General features: G+C 41.0%; 1 protein-coding gene across 1 annotated transcript in view; it reads left to right on the forward strand.

The window, feature by feature from the left end:
- The first annotated feature begins 343 nt into the window (after positions 1-343).
- MYLK4 (myosin light chain kinase family member 4) overlaps positions 344-17,564 on the forward strand; it is a 92,106-nt gene continuing 74,885 nt past the window's right edge. Inside the window, exon 1 of the mRNA XM_077267643.1 lies at positions 344-937. Coding sequence (XP_077123758.1) covers positions 410-937 — 528 coding nt within the window. The 5' untranslated portion in view covers positions 344-409. The remainder of the gene's footprint in view (positions 938-17,564) is intronic.

Genomic DNA, 17,564 nt, shown 5'->3' on the forward strand with positions numbered 1-17,564 from the left:
CAGTCCTCTTCTTAATTACACTTAATGTGAGTTAAAAGGGGCTCGAACACTTGTTCATTGCAAGTAAGTTTTCTATCGTGTGAAGTTTTTCACCATCACCAGAATGAATGCAACAACAACATAAAGGAAGCCTTGTCTGAAGTGTACTCTGGTCAGTTAACAGCTGTGATTTACACCGAGGAAACAGAGAACATCTTGCAGCCTCATCTTTTGAAATCTCAGCAGAATATAGTTTTCCACTGAGTAAGCATTCACAATGAGTACAGCCAATAAGATCTCCAAGACCTCACTGGTGAACTCTCTGGCCAAAAGGTATGATCCAAAAGCTATACAGAATCAAGGGCCCCCCAATATTCAGAAAGCATCACAGACACACTTAGCCACAAAGACTCCAACAAGCATAAACATTATGGATACAAAGCTGGACTTTCTAAGCCATAAGGTTGAGGCTGTTTTGGTGGGACACGAAAATATTTTTGAAAAGCTTGAACACATCTCACAGGATATTGTGGACATTGAAAAAGACCTCCAATGGCTAAAAACAGAGAACCCCAAAAATGAAAAAGTGCATTTTGAAGGTGAAACCTCAGATGTAAAAGATATGTTTTTAGAAATGAAAGGACATTTTCTGGAAATGACCAGCCATCTTTCTTCAATAAATAGATATTCCGAAGAGCAGGCAAAGAGACTGGATGGAGTTGAAAAAATACTACTTGGTACAGAAAGAGTGATGCATTTTCTAATTGAGCAGATTAAGTTATCAACATTGTTTGAATTTCTACAAAGAAGGCAAAATTCAACACAACCCTCAAGAAATAACAAAAAAGTAAACGCAAAAGAAAAGAAAGGTAACGATAAAAATAAGGGAAAAAACTGTATTAAACTTATAGAGACCAAGAGGAAGAAGGATGCTTGTTTGAATAAAAGAAATCGCAAGGTGAGATTGATCAACAATTTTGCACATCCTGTGTTTAAGTAAAAATAAATTAAAGTATAATTTGATATTTAATACCTAATGTTCATAGTTAGTAGTATGACATTTATTTTGTGGTTAGCATTTACAGCAGAGAATACTAAATAACTAAATTGCTACAGAAATATTTCATTTTTTTTTCTTAAAAGTTACTTATGTTTCAGGTAGGGCTTATGTTCCAATAGTAGAATAAACTGATAAAAGGTTGCATAGGCTTACATGTTTCAAGCCATGTGTGATGAATTTTTGCCACATTTAAGTATTTGTGGCTTTATTGTTTGTCTTTTTTATGTTAGGCAAGAGGGATGGAGTTAGTTTTTAGCTATATAGCAGCAGACAGACCCAACTAAAGGCACTACACTTTTTCCAGGTGAAACATGAAAAATTTAACAAGCGGAGTGCAAAATGCATTTAGATCAAACAAATAGCACAATTAAGACTGGCACAGAACTGATACATATTGGGCATATTCTGCTATGTATTTATACCAAATTCAAAATGATGAAAACTTAAATTATGGTATAACGCCATCATTCAATCCCAACCATTGCCTTATTCACTGAAACATAAAGAGAATTGCTAGTACTCATGTTCCTTGTGTTCTTTGTACTAGCTAACATTTCTGTGTAACCAACTTGTTTAACATCATCCATATTCTTATTTTATTGCAACTGCTTTTTTAATATCATTATACAGATTATTGTATCAATAGCTTAATTTACATTGACGTAAGAAGATATTCATACATCTTCAACACGATCACTTTAAGCGATCAAATATCTGTCTCAGACAAGTACTCACACTCCATCTACATACAATTTTATCGTATCACTACTTTCTTTGTTTTTTGTTGCTATTTAACAAGACAAAGTCTTCTATCATTGATGACTACACAACACAGTGTGGTATCAAATTACGATTATTTGTATGTTTGATAACACACAACAGTTATTTGCACAATTAATGAGTTTCATCAGTTGTCATTCAGTCGGTTTGACAAGCAATTATCGTGCACGCTCAATCATTAGCATTCATATCTGACATATCATCTGCTCATGCAATTTGGCATTTACTCGTGTGAGTATTGAATGGATGGCAGCATTACATTATTAGATTCATGGATTCTTTGATAAACCAGTCATACTTTTTGTAAATACTTACCCCATAGAGCTGTCACTTTGTATAGAGAAAGGTTTTTCTGTTACTAGTTACCTACATTCCACTCTACTTTCTTTTTACGGCAAAGCTGACTAACCTGTTTGTTTTATTTAAATCTCTTGCTGGCAGATGCTTTTTGGACTCGGTAAAGACAACATATGCTGCTTTACAGAGCAAGCCACCTGTTAGTTAAAGATACAATTCCACATGTCTATGTAAACAGGAATTCCGCTGAAATGTCCTACTATGTTCCAGCTCTGTACCAGGAAGATATTTAGGGCCTTTGCTCATGGTATTTTAAAAGTTTTTTTCAAATGTACTAGTTACACTAGGTTCAGACTGCCTCCTTCAGCAGATCCATTACATGTCATGACAATAGTGTGCAGCATAGCAAAACATACATGAGTATTTGGTCAGTATTTTGCATCAGTATTTGCAAACAAAAATCTGGAGTATAACAGAAAGATTCACACCTGTTCTGTGTTTTGAAGTCGCTCAAGATTGTGGTGTAAATACAGATAAAATAGCAAATATACTGACGCACAAATAAGGCATAAGTCAACATTATTGGAATTTGTTCTGAGACAAGACAGATCTGGCAAAGCCACATACGTGTCAACACAGACTTAAAGGGGCTGTGCCCGGCTCAGATATCCCCTTCTCAAACTCCATATTCACATATGTAAAATGAAAACAGCCTGCACTCAGCTACATTGGTGGTACCATCCAAGCGATGTTAGCGCCAGGTTTCCCAGGGCTCACACAACGTTGTTACAGTGCCTTGCGAAAGAATTTGTCTCCCTGGAACTTTTCAACCTTTTCCCACATATCATGCTTCAAACATAAAGATACCAAATGTAAATTTTTGGTGAAGAATCAACAACAAGTGGAACACAATTGTGAAGTTGAATGAAATTTTTTGGTTATTTTAAATTTTTGTGGAAATTCAAAAACTGAAAAGTGGGGCGTGCAATATTATTCGGCCCCTTTACATTCAATGCAGCAAACGCACACCAGAAGTTCATTGTGGATCTCTGAATGATCCAATGTTGTCCTAAATGCCTAATGATGATAAATATAATCCACCTGTGTGTAATCAAGTCTCCGTATAAATGCACCTGCTCTGTGATAGTCTCAGGGTTCTGTTTGAAGCAGAGAGATCATCATGAAGACCAAGGAACACAACAGGCAGGTCCGTGATACTGTTGTGGAGAAGTTTAAAGCTGGATTTGGATACAAAATGATTTCCAAAACTTTAAATATCCCAAGGAGCACTGTGCAAGCGATCATATTGAAATGGAAGGAGTATCATACAACTGCAAATCTACCAAGACCCGGCCGCCCCTCTAAACTTTCATCTCAAACAAGGAGAAGACTGATCAGAGATGCAGCCAAGAGGCCCATGATCACTCTGGATGAACTGCAGAGATCTACAGCTGAGGTGGGACAGTCTGTCCATATGACAACAATCAGTCATACACTGCATAAATCTGGCCTTTATGGAAGAGTGGCAAGAAGAAAGCCATTTTTCAAAGATATTCTTAAAAAGTGTCGTTTAAAGTTTGCAACAAGCCACCTGGGAGACACACCAAACATGTGGAAGAAGGTGCTCTGGTCAAATGAAACCAAAATCAAACTTTTTGGCAACAATGCCAAACGATATGTTTGGCGTAAAGGCAACACAGCTCATCACCCTGAACACACCATCCCCACTGTCAAACATGTTGGTGGCAGCATCATGGTTTGGGCCTGCTTTTCTTCAGCAGGTACAGGGAAGATGGTTAAAATTGATGGGAAGATGGATGGAGCCAAATACAGGACCATTCTTGAAGAAATCCTGTTGGAGTATGCAAAAGACCTGAGACTGGGATGGAGATTTTTCTTCCAACAAGACAATGATCCCAAATATATAGCAAAATCTACAATGGAATGGTTCACAAATAAATGTATCCAGGTGTTAAAATGGCCAAGTCAAAGTCCAGACCTCAATCCAATCGAGAATCTGTGGAAAGAGCTGAAAACTGCTGTTCACAAACGTTCTCCTTCAAACCTCACTGAGCTCGAGCTGTTTGCCAAGGAAGAATGGGCAAGAATTTCAGTCTCTCAATGTACAAAACTAATAGAGACATACCCCAAGCGACTTGTAGCTGTAATCGCCGAAAAAGGTGGCGCAACAAAGTATTAAGTTAAAAGGGCCGAATAATATTTCACACCCCACTTTTCAGATTCTGAATTTCCACAAAAATTTAAAATAACCAATACATTTTGTTCAACTTCACAATTGTGTTCCACTTGTTGTTGATTCTTCACCAAAAATTTACATTTGGTATCTTTATGTTTGAAGTATGATATGTGGGAAAAGGGTGAAAAATTCCAGGGGGCTGAATACTTTCGCAAGGCACTGTATGTCTCATGAGCCCTACAGCAAACTGGCAACTGATAGGCTGCTTCACTCTCACTTTAAGATGAAACTGACATCTGCTTCTGCTGCTTTTTCACTTAATCTGGATGTCAGTTATGTCTGAAGTGAAGTGGCCCATGATTAGTTGCAGTGCTCACGTCGTAAAACAACGTCACAGGAGACTGGCGCCGACATCGCTGGAACGGCACAGAAATCAGGGGTGAGTACAGTCTGTTTTTAGTTTAAATGGAGGAATATAGTAATTGATAAAGGGTTGTCCAAGTAGAGAACAACCCCCTTAATAAAAGCAGCTAATGTTATTAAAAGTTTGGTAGGTGAGTAATAAGACCTGCTGACACATGACTCATTTACATCATAAATTTGTAGCAATTTACATTATGCTGCTTTTTCAAGATTTCATCCATATGTAGCAGAAATATTCTGCATGGGAAACAGAGCATGGCTGACCTTTCTCATTTTGGCAAGATCCACGACAGAATAATACACTAGTTTGTCGTATTGAGTGTTCCTAAATATGCTAGTGTAGAAGGGCATTGCTTACAGAGCTGTGTTCTATAACATAATCAATTACTTTATATAACATCGAATGTTATGTTTAGAATTGAGGCTGATGCATTATGTCCATTGTTATCCTTAGAGGCTAGAGGCTATGTACTTGAGGTATTGAAATTCCATCTATCATATATTCACATTAGCGTACACCACTGGAATTGATTAAAGTTCAGCCAATTGTTCACCTTTAAAAAGTCAGGGGTTCATTACTGGCTGTGTATGACAATATAGCTATTTGAGCATAACACATTAGCTTCAATAGCAGCCGTATACCGGTCAGGTCACTAAATGCTATAATCTATTTTATGCTTATAGGGCACAAGACACAGGCTGTTGTAAAGTAGCAGCAGGGAATTAGATTCCCCTCTGCTTCCTGTCATTCTTTTGGATCACCACCGGTAAAAAATGGTCTTAAAGTGGCTAGCACTTTGCAATTATTCCAGTAAATTTTATCAGTCCCTGGTGAATACCACCATGCACGATACAGACTCCCTTGTCAAAAAAAAAATAAAAAAAGAGGAAAACCTTATATATTTAACATATATTATTTTTATTGGATTCCTTCTGGCACAGCCATCCAAACATCCCTTTGAACAATAGCAGACAAAACGCTCAACTCTCATTTTGTCGTGTACAACTGAATTCAATGGATATATTTCTCCTGGATTCAGTCTTGTAGCAAGAATTTTGGTTAAAACTTTTAGTTCACTTTGACTGAAAATATAAGCCTATGTGAGTAGAAGTGCTATGAATGAGGCAGGTAACATTTACCAGTGGTCATGGCCAGGAGGAAAACCCTATGTAGATGGGTGACTCATTAATTTTTAGTAAGTTATTCAAACTTGTTTAGACAACCCACTAGGGCCAACGGCCTTGCCTTTGGCCTATTTGAAATAGATTGCAATTATTATTATTATTATTATTTATTTATATAGCACCATTGAATCCATGGTGCTGTACATGAGAATGGGTTACATACAAATTACAGATATCACTTACAGTAAGCAAACTAACAATGACAGACTGATACAGAGGGGTGAGGACCCTGCCCTTGCGGGCTTACATTTTTGTTTTGAAAAAATGAATGAGCTATATCATCATTGATATACACTGATATCTTCTTTTGAGGCAGCAATGGCCACTTATGAATGGAAATTAAATGTTAAATTGGAAATCAGCAATTGTTAGTTATTGGCATCGCAAAAGGTTCATATTTTCAATGCTATTTTTTGTTCTGTGTTTATCGAGTTTCAGAATTCCCATGGACAGCATTTAATATCATTCCTAACCTTGAGACAAATTCAGCTCAGTATAATTTTGTCTCGGTATTTAATGCTACAGTGTGCCAAATGAAATCCACACCAATTGTATTTGCAATCTTCTGTATTTTGTTTCTATATTTTGAGTGATAGTATTTTTCATGATCAGATGACTACTATTCAGAATCACAGTTGAAGGACAGTTTATTGAGTAAGAATTTACAATATCTCCTTTCACTGTCTTTCTATTGCACTGTGAATAATATTTCTTAGTTGTGTTAATCTATACTTAAAGGGACTCTGTCACCCCCTCCAGCCGTTATAAACTAAAAGAGCCACCTTGTGCAGCAGTAATGCTGCATTCTGACAACATGGCTCTTTTAGTTATTGGTGCAGTCAAAGCAGAAATAAAGCGTTTTATAATTTCGCAAAAATACCTGTCTTTAGCCCTGGAGGCAGGTCATAACCCCCCTGCTGCACACGCCACACTGCCGTCACTCAAGGCTTCTTCTGCGCCAGGCGCTGCCCCCTCCACGCTGTTTTCAAATCAGATCTGGTGCCTGCGCTGTTTTGTTCTGCCTGGGGCAGGCGCAGTGAACGTTGCCCGTCTGACCTCAGATGCCGTCTCGCAGACTGCGCCTGTGCGGCCACCCAGCTTGTGAATCCCAGCCCCGCACTGTGCATAATGCATAACACACTGCGGGGTCTCGATTCACAAGCTGGGTGGCCGCACAGGCGCAGTCTGCGAGACTGCATCTGAGGTCAGATGGGCAGCGTTCACTGCGCCTGCCCCAGGCAGAACAAAACAGTGCAGGCACCAGATTTGATTTGAAAACAGCGCGGAGGGGGCAGCGCCCGGGGCCGAAGAAGCCTTGAGTGACGGCAGTGTGGCGTGTGCAGCAGGGGGGTTAAGACCTGCCTCCAGGGCTAAAGACAGGTATTTTTGCGAAATTATAATACGCTTTATTTCTGCTTTGACTGCACCAATAACTAAAAGAGCCACCTTTTCAGAATGCAGCATTACTGCTGGACAAGGTGGCTCTTTTAGTTTATAACGGCTGGAGGGGGTGACAGAGTCCCTTTAAATAAATAGGAGGTAACCGTAGGCACTACTATTGGAGGTGGTGCTCAAGTAGGTGCCCAAACCTTATAATATTGTAAAGTAACTTGGCACACACGTGATCAATTGCTTGTGAGATTTAATAAAGAGAGTACATACAGACGTTTCGGTCAAAGACCTTCTTCAATGTACCTCTCTCAGAGAGCTTTATCTGGTGAGCAGACAGATGGGGTGAAATGACCCCTTTGTGCATCAGTAGGTGGTGATTACCGTAGCTACGGTCTGAGCCAGAGTCCGATGCTAGCGTGTCACGATCCTAGACGCGGCATCCACCGCTTGTCTCCGATGTCACATACACATCGGAGACAAGCGGTGGATGCCGCGTCTAGGATGGTGACACGCTAGCATCGGACTCTGGCTCAGACCGTAGCTACGGTAATCACCACCTACTGACGCACAAAGGGGTCATTTCACCCCATCTGTCTGCTCACCAGATAAAGCTCTCTGAGAGAGGTACATTGAAGAAGGTCTTTGACCGAAACGTCTGTATGTACTCTCTTTATTAAATCTCACAAGCAATTGATCACGTGTGTGCCAAGTTCCTTTAAATAAATAGGGCGTAGTATAAAGCTACACATCAGCCACTTTGAACATTCAGGCCATGTGCACACGTTCAGGATTTTTCGCGTTTTTTTCGCGTTTTTTCGCTATAAAAACGTGATAAAAACGCGAAAAAAACGCTTACATATGCCTCCTATTATTTAGAGGGTATTCCGCATTTTTTGTGCAAATGTTGCGATTTTTTCCGCGAAAAAAAAAGCAACATGTTCATTAAAAAATGCGGATTGCGGGGATTCCGCACACCTAGGAGTCCATTGATCTGCTTACTTCCCGCACGGGGCTGTGCACACCATGCGGGAAGTAAGCAGATTATGTGCGGTTGGTACCCAGGGTGGAGGAGAGGAGACTCTCCTCCACGGACTGGGCACCATATAATTGGTCAAAAAAAAAGAATTAAAATAAAAAATAGTCCTATACTCACCCTCTGATGGCCCCCGAAGTGTTCCCGCCTCTCCGGTGCATGCTCTCTCTTCGGTTCCTATAGATGGTGTGGTTCAGGACCTGTGATGACGTCACTGTCTTGTGATTGGTCGCGTGACCGCTCATGTGACTCACGCGACCAATCACAAGCCGCGACGTCATCACAGGTCCTGAACCACACCGGCATCTATAGGAATGGACGCCGCTGAGGAGATCGTCTGGGTGAGTATAACCATTTTTTTTTTTTTATTATTATTTTTAAACATTCTATCTTTTACTATAGATGCTGCATAAGCAGCATCTATAGTAACAAGTTGGTCACACTTGTCAAACAGTATGTTTGACAAGTGTGACCAACTTGTCAGTCAGTTTTCCAAGCGATGCTACAGATCGCTTTGAAAACTTTAGCATTCTGCAAGCTAATTACGCTTGCAGAATGCTAAAAAAAACGCGAAAAAAACGGGAAAAAACGCAAAAAAAAAATGCGGATTTCTTGCAGAAAATTTCTGGTTTTCTTCAGGAAATTTCTGCAAGAAATCCGGACGTGTGCACATACCCTCACAGCCTGCAGAATCCCATGCTGGCTTAAAGGTGTATTTATCAAGGTGACACAGTGACAGAGAGCAGCCAGAAGATTACTTGAACTCCTGCACTGATTAGAACTACTTCAACATCCTATTAAACAGTGCAGGTTTTCCTTGTTCTGCATTGCAAGGGTTCATCAGTTGAGTTGATCTCCTGGAGCTCTGCATCCTGAATTGTCTCAGCTATTCAGTGTTGGCCACTCCCCTCTGGTATATATGCTCACAACTGGCACTTGGGAGTTGCCAGTGATAGTTTACCACTACCTGGTTTGGAGTTGAAGAAGTTCAGTGTTTGGAGTTGGCAGTTGGAAAGTTTTTCAGGAGATTTCTGCATGGAGTTAGTTTGCGTGTTTATCCTTATCGTCTTCCATTTGGTTTGTACCTCCTATTCCTCCCCTGTTTCCCACTCTGTTGTTATGTGAGTGTATTTGTATGGTTATAGCTTTCTTTTATCCCTGTCTGTTAACCCCCTGATGGGGGAGGGAAGAGATAATGGTTAAGATAGGAGCATAGAACGGTATGAGACCCTGGCGCCTCCACCATCCAGGGTAATCTGGAGGACAAGGATAGCTTAGGGTGCCCCTGGTTCGAGGGATCGGGTAGGAGTTCCTTGTCACTATGTGACAGTATAATTATATTCACTGTTCAGGAGCACACTGTTGCCCTCCGTCATGGCTTCCTGATTACCAAAGGGCAGTGCACTTCTTAAGATTGACAATTCACACTAGTAGCATGGTCACACAGCCAGTCTGATCTGTTTGCTTTCCAATGCTTCAAGCAGAGGCAGCTTTGATTCTGTACCTTCAGAGATGTGCAGGGGCTCTATAGTCGGTCAGATTCAGCAATCAAGTGGGCTTCAGAGCAGTGATTGCAAGCTTAAAAGCAAAGAGCTTGCAAGTGCATGTCCTAACATAGGAAAGATGCTACCGCTGACTGCAACGTTGCTTGTTAACTTAGGCATTAAACAGTAAACTATACAATTAAAAATCACTCTTTAATAAGATGTAAATTGCTAAATTATCATTCCATTGAAGTGATTGTGACAGGAAGTAGCTTGCTGCACAGTCGCGTAGCGACTGTACATAGAAAAATTGAGAAGGGCATCACTTTTATTCTCAAGATGGAGGGGACTCAGAAGTCTGATTCCCACTTATTATACATATTCGGCATATTTTAGTGATATGGCATCAAATTATTAGATTGGAAAACCCCTTTAACTCTAGACAGATTTAATTTAGGAATTGAGAGGGATGTGATATCTACATAAGCGTAATGTGAATATGAAAGGACGAAGTGTAACAAGTTGATACACAACATGAACGGCATGTGTAACCTTGGAAATGGGATCTCATATGTGACCCTATATGTAGCTGAGTACCTGGGATTATAATGTGACTGACTGGCTTTCTTTCAAGTGGACAAAAATATTTAATATAGTTTCTGACATCTAAAGTTTTATTAGATAAACCCATTACAATTAAAAATTAACGCTAAATCGAAGCACTTTAAATATTCCGTCTTATTTGCAGCAATGATGCTGAATCAAACTTCTCCACACAGAGTTTTACTTCATTGCTAAACATAGTTCTCCTTGTCACTCCATTTGGACTGTGCAGACACAGTGTCAGCCACATTACCCAATCATGCTATCTGTCAATGCACATTTGAAATATATTAATGCCCAGGCAGCTTGTGGCATATGTTCTCTGGTCATAAATATACATATCCAAAAGAAAGTTAGAGAAGGTTTAGGGGTTACACTGATTTAATGTAACAGTCTTATAATTATATGGGAAATTAAGAGAGTCAAATAATTTCATATATTTTGAGTGACACTATGGAAGTTTCTTTACTAAATTGCTTTTTAATCATTGTCTCCGACTAGATCCACCTCTATTATCTTTTGAAAAGCTGTCAAGACATATATACTGTTTTCACTCTGCGGTTTTGTAACTTGCTCCAGTTCTTCTCCTAATTTGTGATTTTGCAGTCTTCATGGCTGCTGTTACATAACACTTTCAAATATAATCCTTTTGGAACATAGTGAAACTATCTAAGGCACTGTGAAGATTGATGAGTGTGTAGGCAGCACATTCCCCAAATGCATTATGAGAGAACATGATAGGCTACTTAGTAAACTGACGTCTATTCAGACATACTTTGTCCTCTGGAAAGTGTGCTCTTGCACTCATCACCTCTGAAAAAGTAGGAATCAGATGAGAGAATAATTCAATACTATTTCTCTGGTCAGATGTAAAAAGGAACAGACAACTATTGTTCCCACTGGATTTACACGAATCCTAATGTCCTGTATTAGGATTATTCCAGAATTCAACTGCAGCTGTACTGCCCAGATATTATTGGAAATAGGATTGCTTGCAGGACCGGCTCTAGGTTTTTAAGGGCCCCGGGCGAAAGAGTCTCAGTGGGCCCCCCTTTAACACATACCACGATTCATGATCGCATATAACACAGCCATGTAGTATATAACACAGCCCATGTAGTATATAGCACAGCCACGTAGCATATAACACAGCCATGTAGTATATAACAGCCCACGTAGCATATAACACAGCCACGTAGTATATAGCATAGCCCGTGTAGCATATAACAGCCCATATAGTATATAGCACAGCTACATATTATATAACACAGCCCATGTAGTATATAAAACAGCCATGTAAAATATAGCACAGCCCACTTAGCATATAACAGCCCATAGAGTATATAGCACAGCCACATAGTATATAACATGGCCCACGTAGTTTATAGAACAGCCATGAGGTATATAGCACAGCACACGTAGCATATAACAGCCCACGTAGTATATAACATGGCCCATGTAGTATATAGAACAGCCGTGTAGTATATAGCACAGCCCACGTAGCATATAACAGCCCACGTAGTATATAACACGGCCCACGTAGTATATAGAACAGCCATGTAGTATACAGCACAGACATGTAGTATACAGCACAGCTTCCCTCCCCCCAAGAATGGCCCCATAGTCCAGTACTCAGTTATAGTTACCAAAAAAAAAAACACTCCTCACCTCTCAGCGTTCCCGCACCGCGCTGCTCCCTCCCTGCTCTGGTCTCAGCGGCTGCCGCTGCACTGCCTGACACACAGCGAGTGCGCGATGACGTCATCACGCACACACAGTGTCAAAGGCAGAGTGGGGAATGATGGGAGAGGGAGCACCAGGTGACGCTCTCTCCCACATCATTTGCTTTGAACTTCACCGGCAGACGCCAGTAAAGTTCAAAGCGGCGGCGGGGGAGTTGGCGCTTGCGACAGTTGGGCCCCCCTGCCTCACAGGGGCCCCACAGCAGCTGCGTGATGTGCCGCTAGCTGAGGGCCCCTGGGGGAGCAGGGGCCCCAGGCACTGGCAGCTTCCTGCCCCTAACGCCGGCCCTGAATGGGCCCCCCTGTCTCGCCAGGGCCCCGGCACTTGCCCGGGTATGCCGGGTGCTGACGTCGGCCCTGATTGCTTGTATAAATACAAATTACAGATGAGAATATATGACGTTTTGTGGTATTCAGGCAAATCTCTGCCAGTGATTTACACTGTGTATTTGGGTGATGCCGGGGTCCTGCCATCTGGTGATGCTGAGGTCCTGTTAAAGAGGCTGTCCACTACTTTCTGACCCAAGGATAGGTCATCAATGTCTGATCGGCTGGGGTCTGACACCCTTCACCCTCGCCGATTAGCTGTTATCGGCGATGGTGACTTCTGGCCGTAAGTACTCACTTGCAGATCTGGCTGTTTTCTGATATGGGCCACCGCAGGGTACTACACATCTGCCTCCTGTTTTCTGTTTTACTAAATTTGCAAAAATGTCTACATTTCTGTTTTTTTTCAGCCAAGATGGGTTGCAGAGTGTACCTTAATGTGAAAAAAATGAACTTTTTTGAATTTACCAAATGGCTGCAATGAAACAAAGAGTGAAAAATGTAAAGGGGTCTGAATACTTTCCGTACCTACTGTATGTATTTAAAGTTTAACTGTCTAATAGTGATGAGCGAATATACTCGTTACGCGAGATTTCCCGAGCACGCTCGGGTGACCTCCATGTATTTTTTAGTGTTTGGAGAGTTAGTTTTTATTGCCGCAGCTGAATGATTTACATCTGTTAGCCATCATGAGTACATGTGGGGATTTCCTAGCAACCAGGCAAGCCCCACATGTACTTACAGTTGTGGCCAAAAGTATTGACACCCCTGCAATTCTGTCAGATAATACTCAGTTTCTTCCTGAAAATGATTGCAATCACAAATTCTTTAGTATTATTATCTTCATTTAATTTGTCTTAAATGAAAAAAACAAAAATAATTGTCCTAAAGCCAAATTGGATATAATTCCACACCAAACATAAAAAAGGGGGTGGACAAAAGTATTGGCAATGTTCGAAAAATCATGTGATGCTTCTCTAATTTGTGTAATTAACAGCACCTGTAACTTACCTGTGGCACCTAACAGGTGTTGGCAATAACTAAATCACACTTGCAGCCAGTTGACATGGATTAAAGTTGACTCAACCTCTGTCCTGTGTCCTTGTGTGTATCACATTGAGCATGGAGAAAAGAAAGAAGACCAAAGAACTGTCTGAGGACTTGAGAAACCAAATTGTGAGGAAGCATGAGCAATCTCAAGGCTACAAGTCCATCTCCAAAGACATGAATGTTCCTGTGTCTACCGTGCGCAGTGTCATCAAGAAGTTTAAAGCCCATGGCACTGTGGCTAACCTCCCTAGATGTGGACGGAAAAGAAAAATTGACAAGAGATTTCAATGCAAGATTGTGCGGATGTTGGATAAAGAACCTCAACTAACATCCAAACAAGTACCCTCGGACTGCAGGGCAGCTTGAACAACAGTGTCAACCCATACTATCCGTCGGCATCTGAATGAAAAGGGACTGTATGGTAGGAGACTCAGGAAGACCCCACTTCTTACCCCGAGACATAAAAAAGCCAGGCTGGAGTTTGCCAAAACTTACCTGAAAAAGCCTAAAATGTTTTGGAAGAATGTTCTCTGGTCAGATGAGACAAAAGTAGAGCTTTTGAGGCAAATGCATCAACATAGAGTTTGCAGGAGAATAAAAGAGGAATTCAAAGAAAAGAACACGGTCCCTACAATCAAACATGGTGGAGGTTCCCTGATGTTTTGGGGTTGCTTTGCTGCCTCTGGCACTGGACTGCTTGACCGTGTGCATGGCATTATGAAGTCTGAAGACTACCAACAAATTTTGCAGCATACTGTAGGGCCCAGTGTGAGAAAGCTGGGTCTCCCTCAGAGGTCATGGGTCTTCCAGCAGGACAATGACCCAAAACACACTTCAAAAAGCACTAGAAAATGGATTTAGAGAAAGCACTGGAGACTTCTAAGGTGGCCAGCAATGAGTCCAGACCTGAATCCCATAGAACACCTGTGGAGAGATCTAAAAATGGCAGTTTGGAGAAGGCACCCTTCAAATATCAGGGACCTGGAGCAGTTTGCCAAAGAAGAATGGTCTAAAATTCCAGCAGAGCATTGTAAGAAACTCATTGATGGTTACCGGAAGCGGTTGGCCGCAGTTATTTTGGCTAAAGGTTGTGCAACCAAGTATTAGACTGTGGGTGCCAATACTTTTGTCTGGCCCATTTTTGGAGTTTTGTGTGAAATGATCAATGTTTTCCTTTTTGCTTCATTCTCTTTTGTGTTTTTTCATTTAGGACAAATTAAATGAAGGTAATAATACCAAAGAATTTGTGATTGCAATCATTTTCAGGAAGAAACTGAGTATTATGTGACAGAATTGCAGGGATGTCAATACTTTTGGCCACAACTGTATGCTGGCTAACAGATGTAAATCATTCAGCTGCGGCAATAAAAACTAAATCTCCGAGCACTAAAAAATACTTGGAGAACACCCAAGCGTGCTCGGGAAATCTCTAGTAACGAGTATATTCGCTCATCACTACTGTCTAACAGTGTCTTACCCCTGAGGAAGCTGAATAAGAGATTGTAATCTGCAGTATCTGGTATCGACTGCTAAATAGTGTACAGACCTTTGGTGTTCCGCTCCATACACTATTTTCATCCATGCACTGCCAAAAGTTTTAGCAGCTGATTAGTGAGGATGTTGTGGTAGGACCCCACCAATGTTTTGAACAGCTGACATGTGCCTGCAACAGCCGTGGGTGGAATCATGATCCACCCACAGCTATTAACCCATTAAATGCCGTTGTCAAATGCTGACAGCTGCATTTAACAAGCGCTTCCGGCAATCGTGCTGGAAATTGGCCCAAGGGTGACCCTGTCACGTGAACGTGGGTGGGTTGGCATGACAACCAGAGGTCTCCTCCCAGAGGTCTCCTCCGCCCAGTGGTCGGCACTAATAGCAAGTGAGTAATTTAGCTACATATAGGCGATCTGATCGCCTGTATGTAGCAGAGACGATCGGGTTATGGCAGCTTCTAGTCTTCCATGGAGACTATTGAGGCATGCCAAAAGTAAAAAAGTTTAACAAAAAATATAAAAAATATAAAAAATACATAAAAGTTAAAATCACCCCCCTTTTGCCCCAATAAAAAACAATAAAAAAATCAAACATACACATATTTGGTATCACCGCGTTCAGAATCGCCCAATGTATCAATGAAAGCAAAGATTAACATGATCGCTAAATAGCGTAGCAAGAAAAAAAGTCAGAACTCAAGAATTACGTTTTTGGTTGCCGCAACATTGAATTAAAATGCAATAACGGGTGATCAAAAGAACGTATCTGCACCAAAATGTTATCATTAAAAACGTCAGCTCGGCACGCAAAAAATAAGCCCTCACCCAACCAGAGATCACAAAAAATGGAGACGCTATGAATGTCAGAAAATGGCACAATTTTTTTTTAAACAAAGTTTGGAATTTTTTTCACCACTTAGATACAAAAGAACCTAGACATGTTTGGTGTCTATGAACTCGTAATGACCTGGAGAATCATAATCGCAGGTTATACAAAGGACTATCCGTACAAGTATGGATATAATGGAACACATGTCAATAAATGTCCTTGAAAAGACACAGTGAATTTTATCACAATCAGAGGACCTATGTTGAATGCAAGGACTTTAAAACCAAGAAAGGGTTACTCGAAGATAGTATGTATGTATAGGGAAAGAGATGGTGCAGTAGGTAAAGATGGATTAACGTACCCTAATTAGGTAATTCGTCTAACGTCTTAATATAATAGAGTAGAAAATTCAAAATAAAGGTGGCCCAGATTTGTCCTGTTCAGAAAACATAAAAGAACATGATATGGTATAGATATGTAGATTACTGATAGTACAGATAACCCAAAGGTTATATCATAGAGATGTATGTGACCCGTGGGATTATAACACTAGACAGTATATGGGGGTACATGGCACATAGAGAGGTATTTACCCTGGTGGTGATAGAAGGGGCTATAAATTCAATTGTGACTGTCCAGGACAGAGTATCAATGGTCTTGAGTCATCTGTTGTATGGTGGATTGACTGCAATATAAATGCATATACAGGCTGAACATGGTACTAGAGTTGTGCAGAAAAGCAATATGTTATGTATGTCCATGGTAGTTATACCTTGGTAGTCTTAAGCCCATATCCTATAATCCTGAGGGACCCAGGGGTGGGTAGTGGAAGTAAAGTTCTCCACACTAGGTTTGAACCCTCAGTGTAAGGTGGATCTGCCTATTAAAGACTAAGGATAGAGACATAATAAAAAAGGAGTTAATCGCTTGGAGTACTTATCTGCTGTGAGGCCGTAGTCTCACATGGATTGGTGGCGCAGTGTGTGCGCAGTCTGGGGCCGAGGAGACCGTTTGGCTGGTCCTGTGGGAAGCGCCGACACAGCATGTGTCCTGGCGGTGGAAGCGGCAATGTCGTGTACAGCAAGCGCTGTTGTATATATACACAATCGATCGGTCCTGCGACCGGAAGTAAGTGCGGACGCCCGCGCCTGCGCAGTATAAACAGGTCGCTCGTAAGTTCGGCGCCTGCGCACTGTGGAGAAAAAACGGCGCATGCGCTGTGTCCAAAAGGAGAGAGCAGAGCCGGCACAGTGTAATGTAGTGGCAAGCGTGTTTGGCGGTAGCGTGAGAGGAACTCTGTTAACATTAGCAATATAGAGGTAAAATAGGGCTCTCTATGTATAGGCACCGGGTCCTGGTAATGTAGCACAATGTGGAGGGTAATCAGTAAAGTGACAGTAATGTGGTCTGATTGGAAGCACCGAATAATGGGCAATAGACAGATGTAAAAGTTACATAAATAAACATACTATATATGAATATATGAATATATACATTAATAACACAATGTGACTAGTTCCCAGCGTTAAAGGGGTAGTGCCCATAATATCAATAACCAGTACTGGAGGCACCTTGAGTTGAATGGGTCAAAAACTAAATATGCAACAGTAAACTTTTACTGTTGCATATTTAGTTTTTGACCCATTCAACTCAAGGTGCCTCCAGTACTGTGAATAATCAATTATAG

This window comes from Ranitomeya variabilis, chromosome 6 (genome assembly GCF_051348905.1).
Source record: "Ranitomeya variabilis isolate aRanVar5 chromosome 6, aRanVar5.hap1, whole genome shotgun sequence".
Classification (NCBI taxonomy): domain Eukaryota; kingdom Metazoa; phylum Chordata; class Amphibia; order Anura; family Dendrobatidae; genus Ranitomeya; species Ranitomeya variabilis.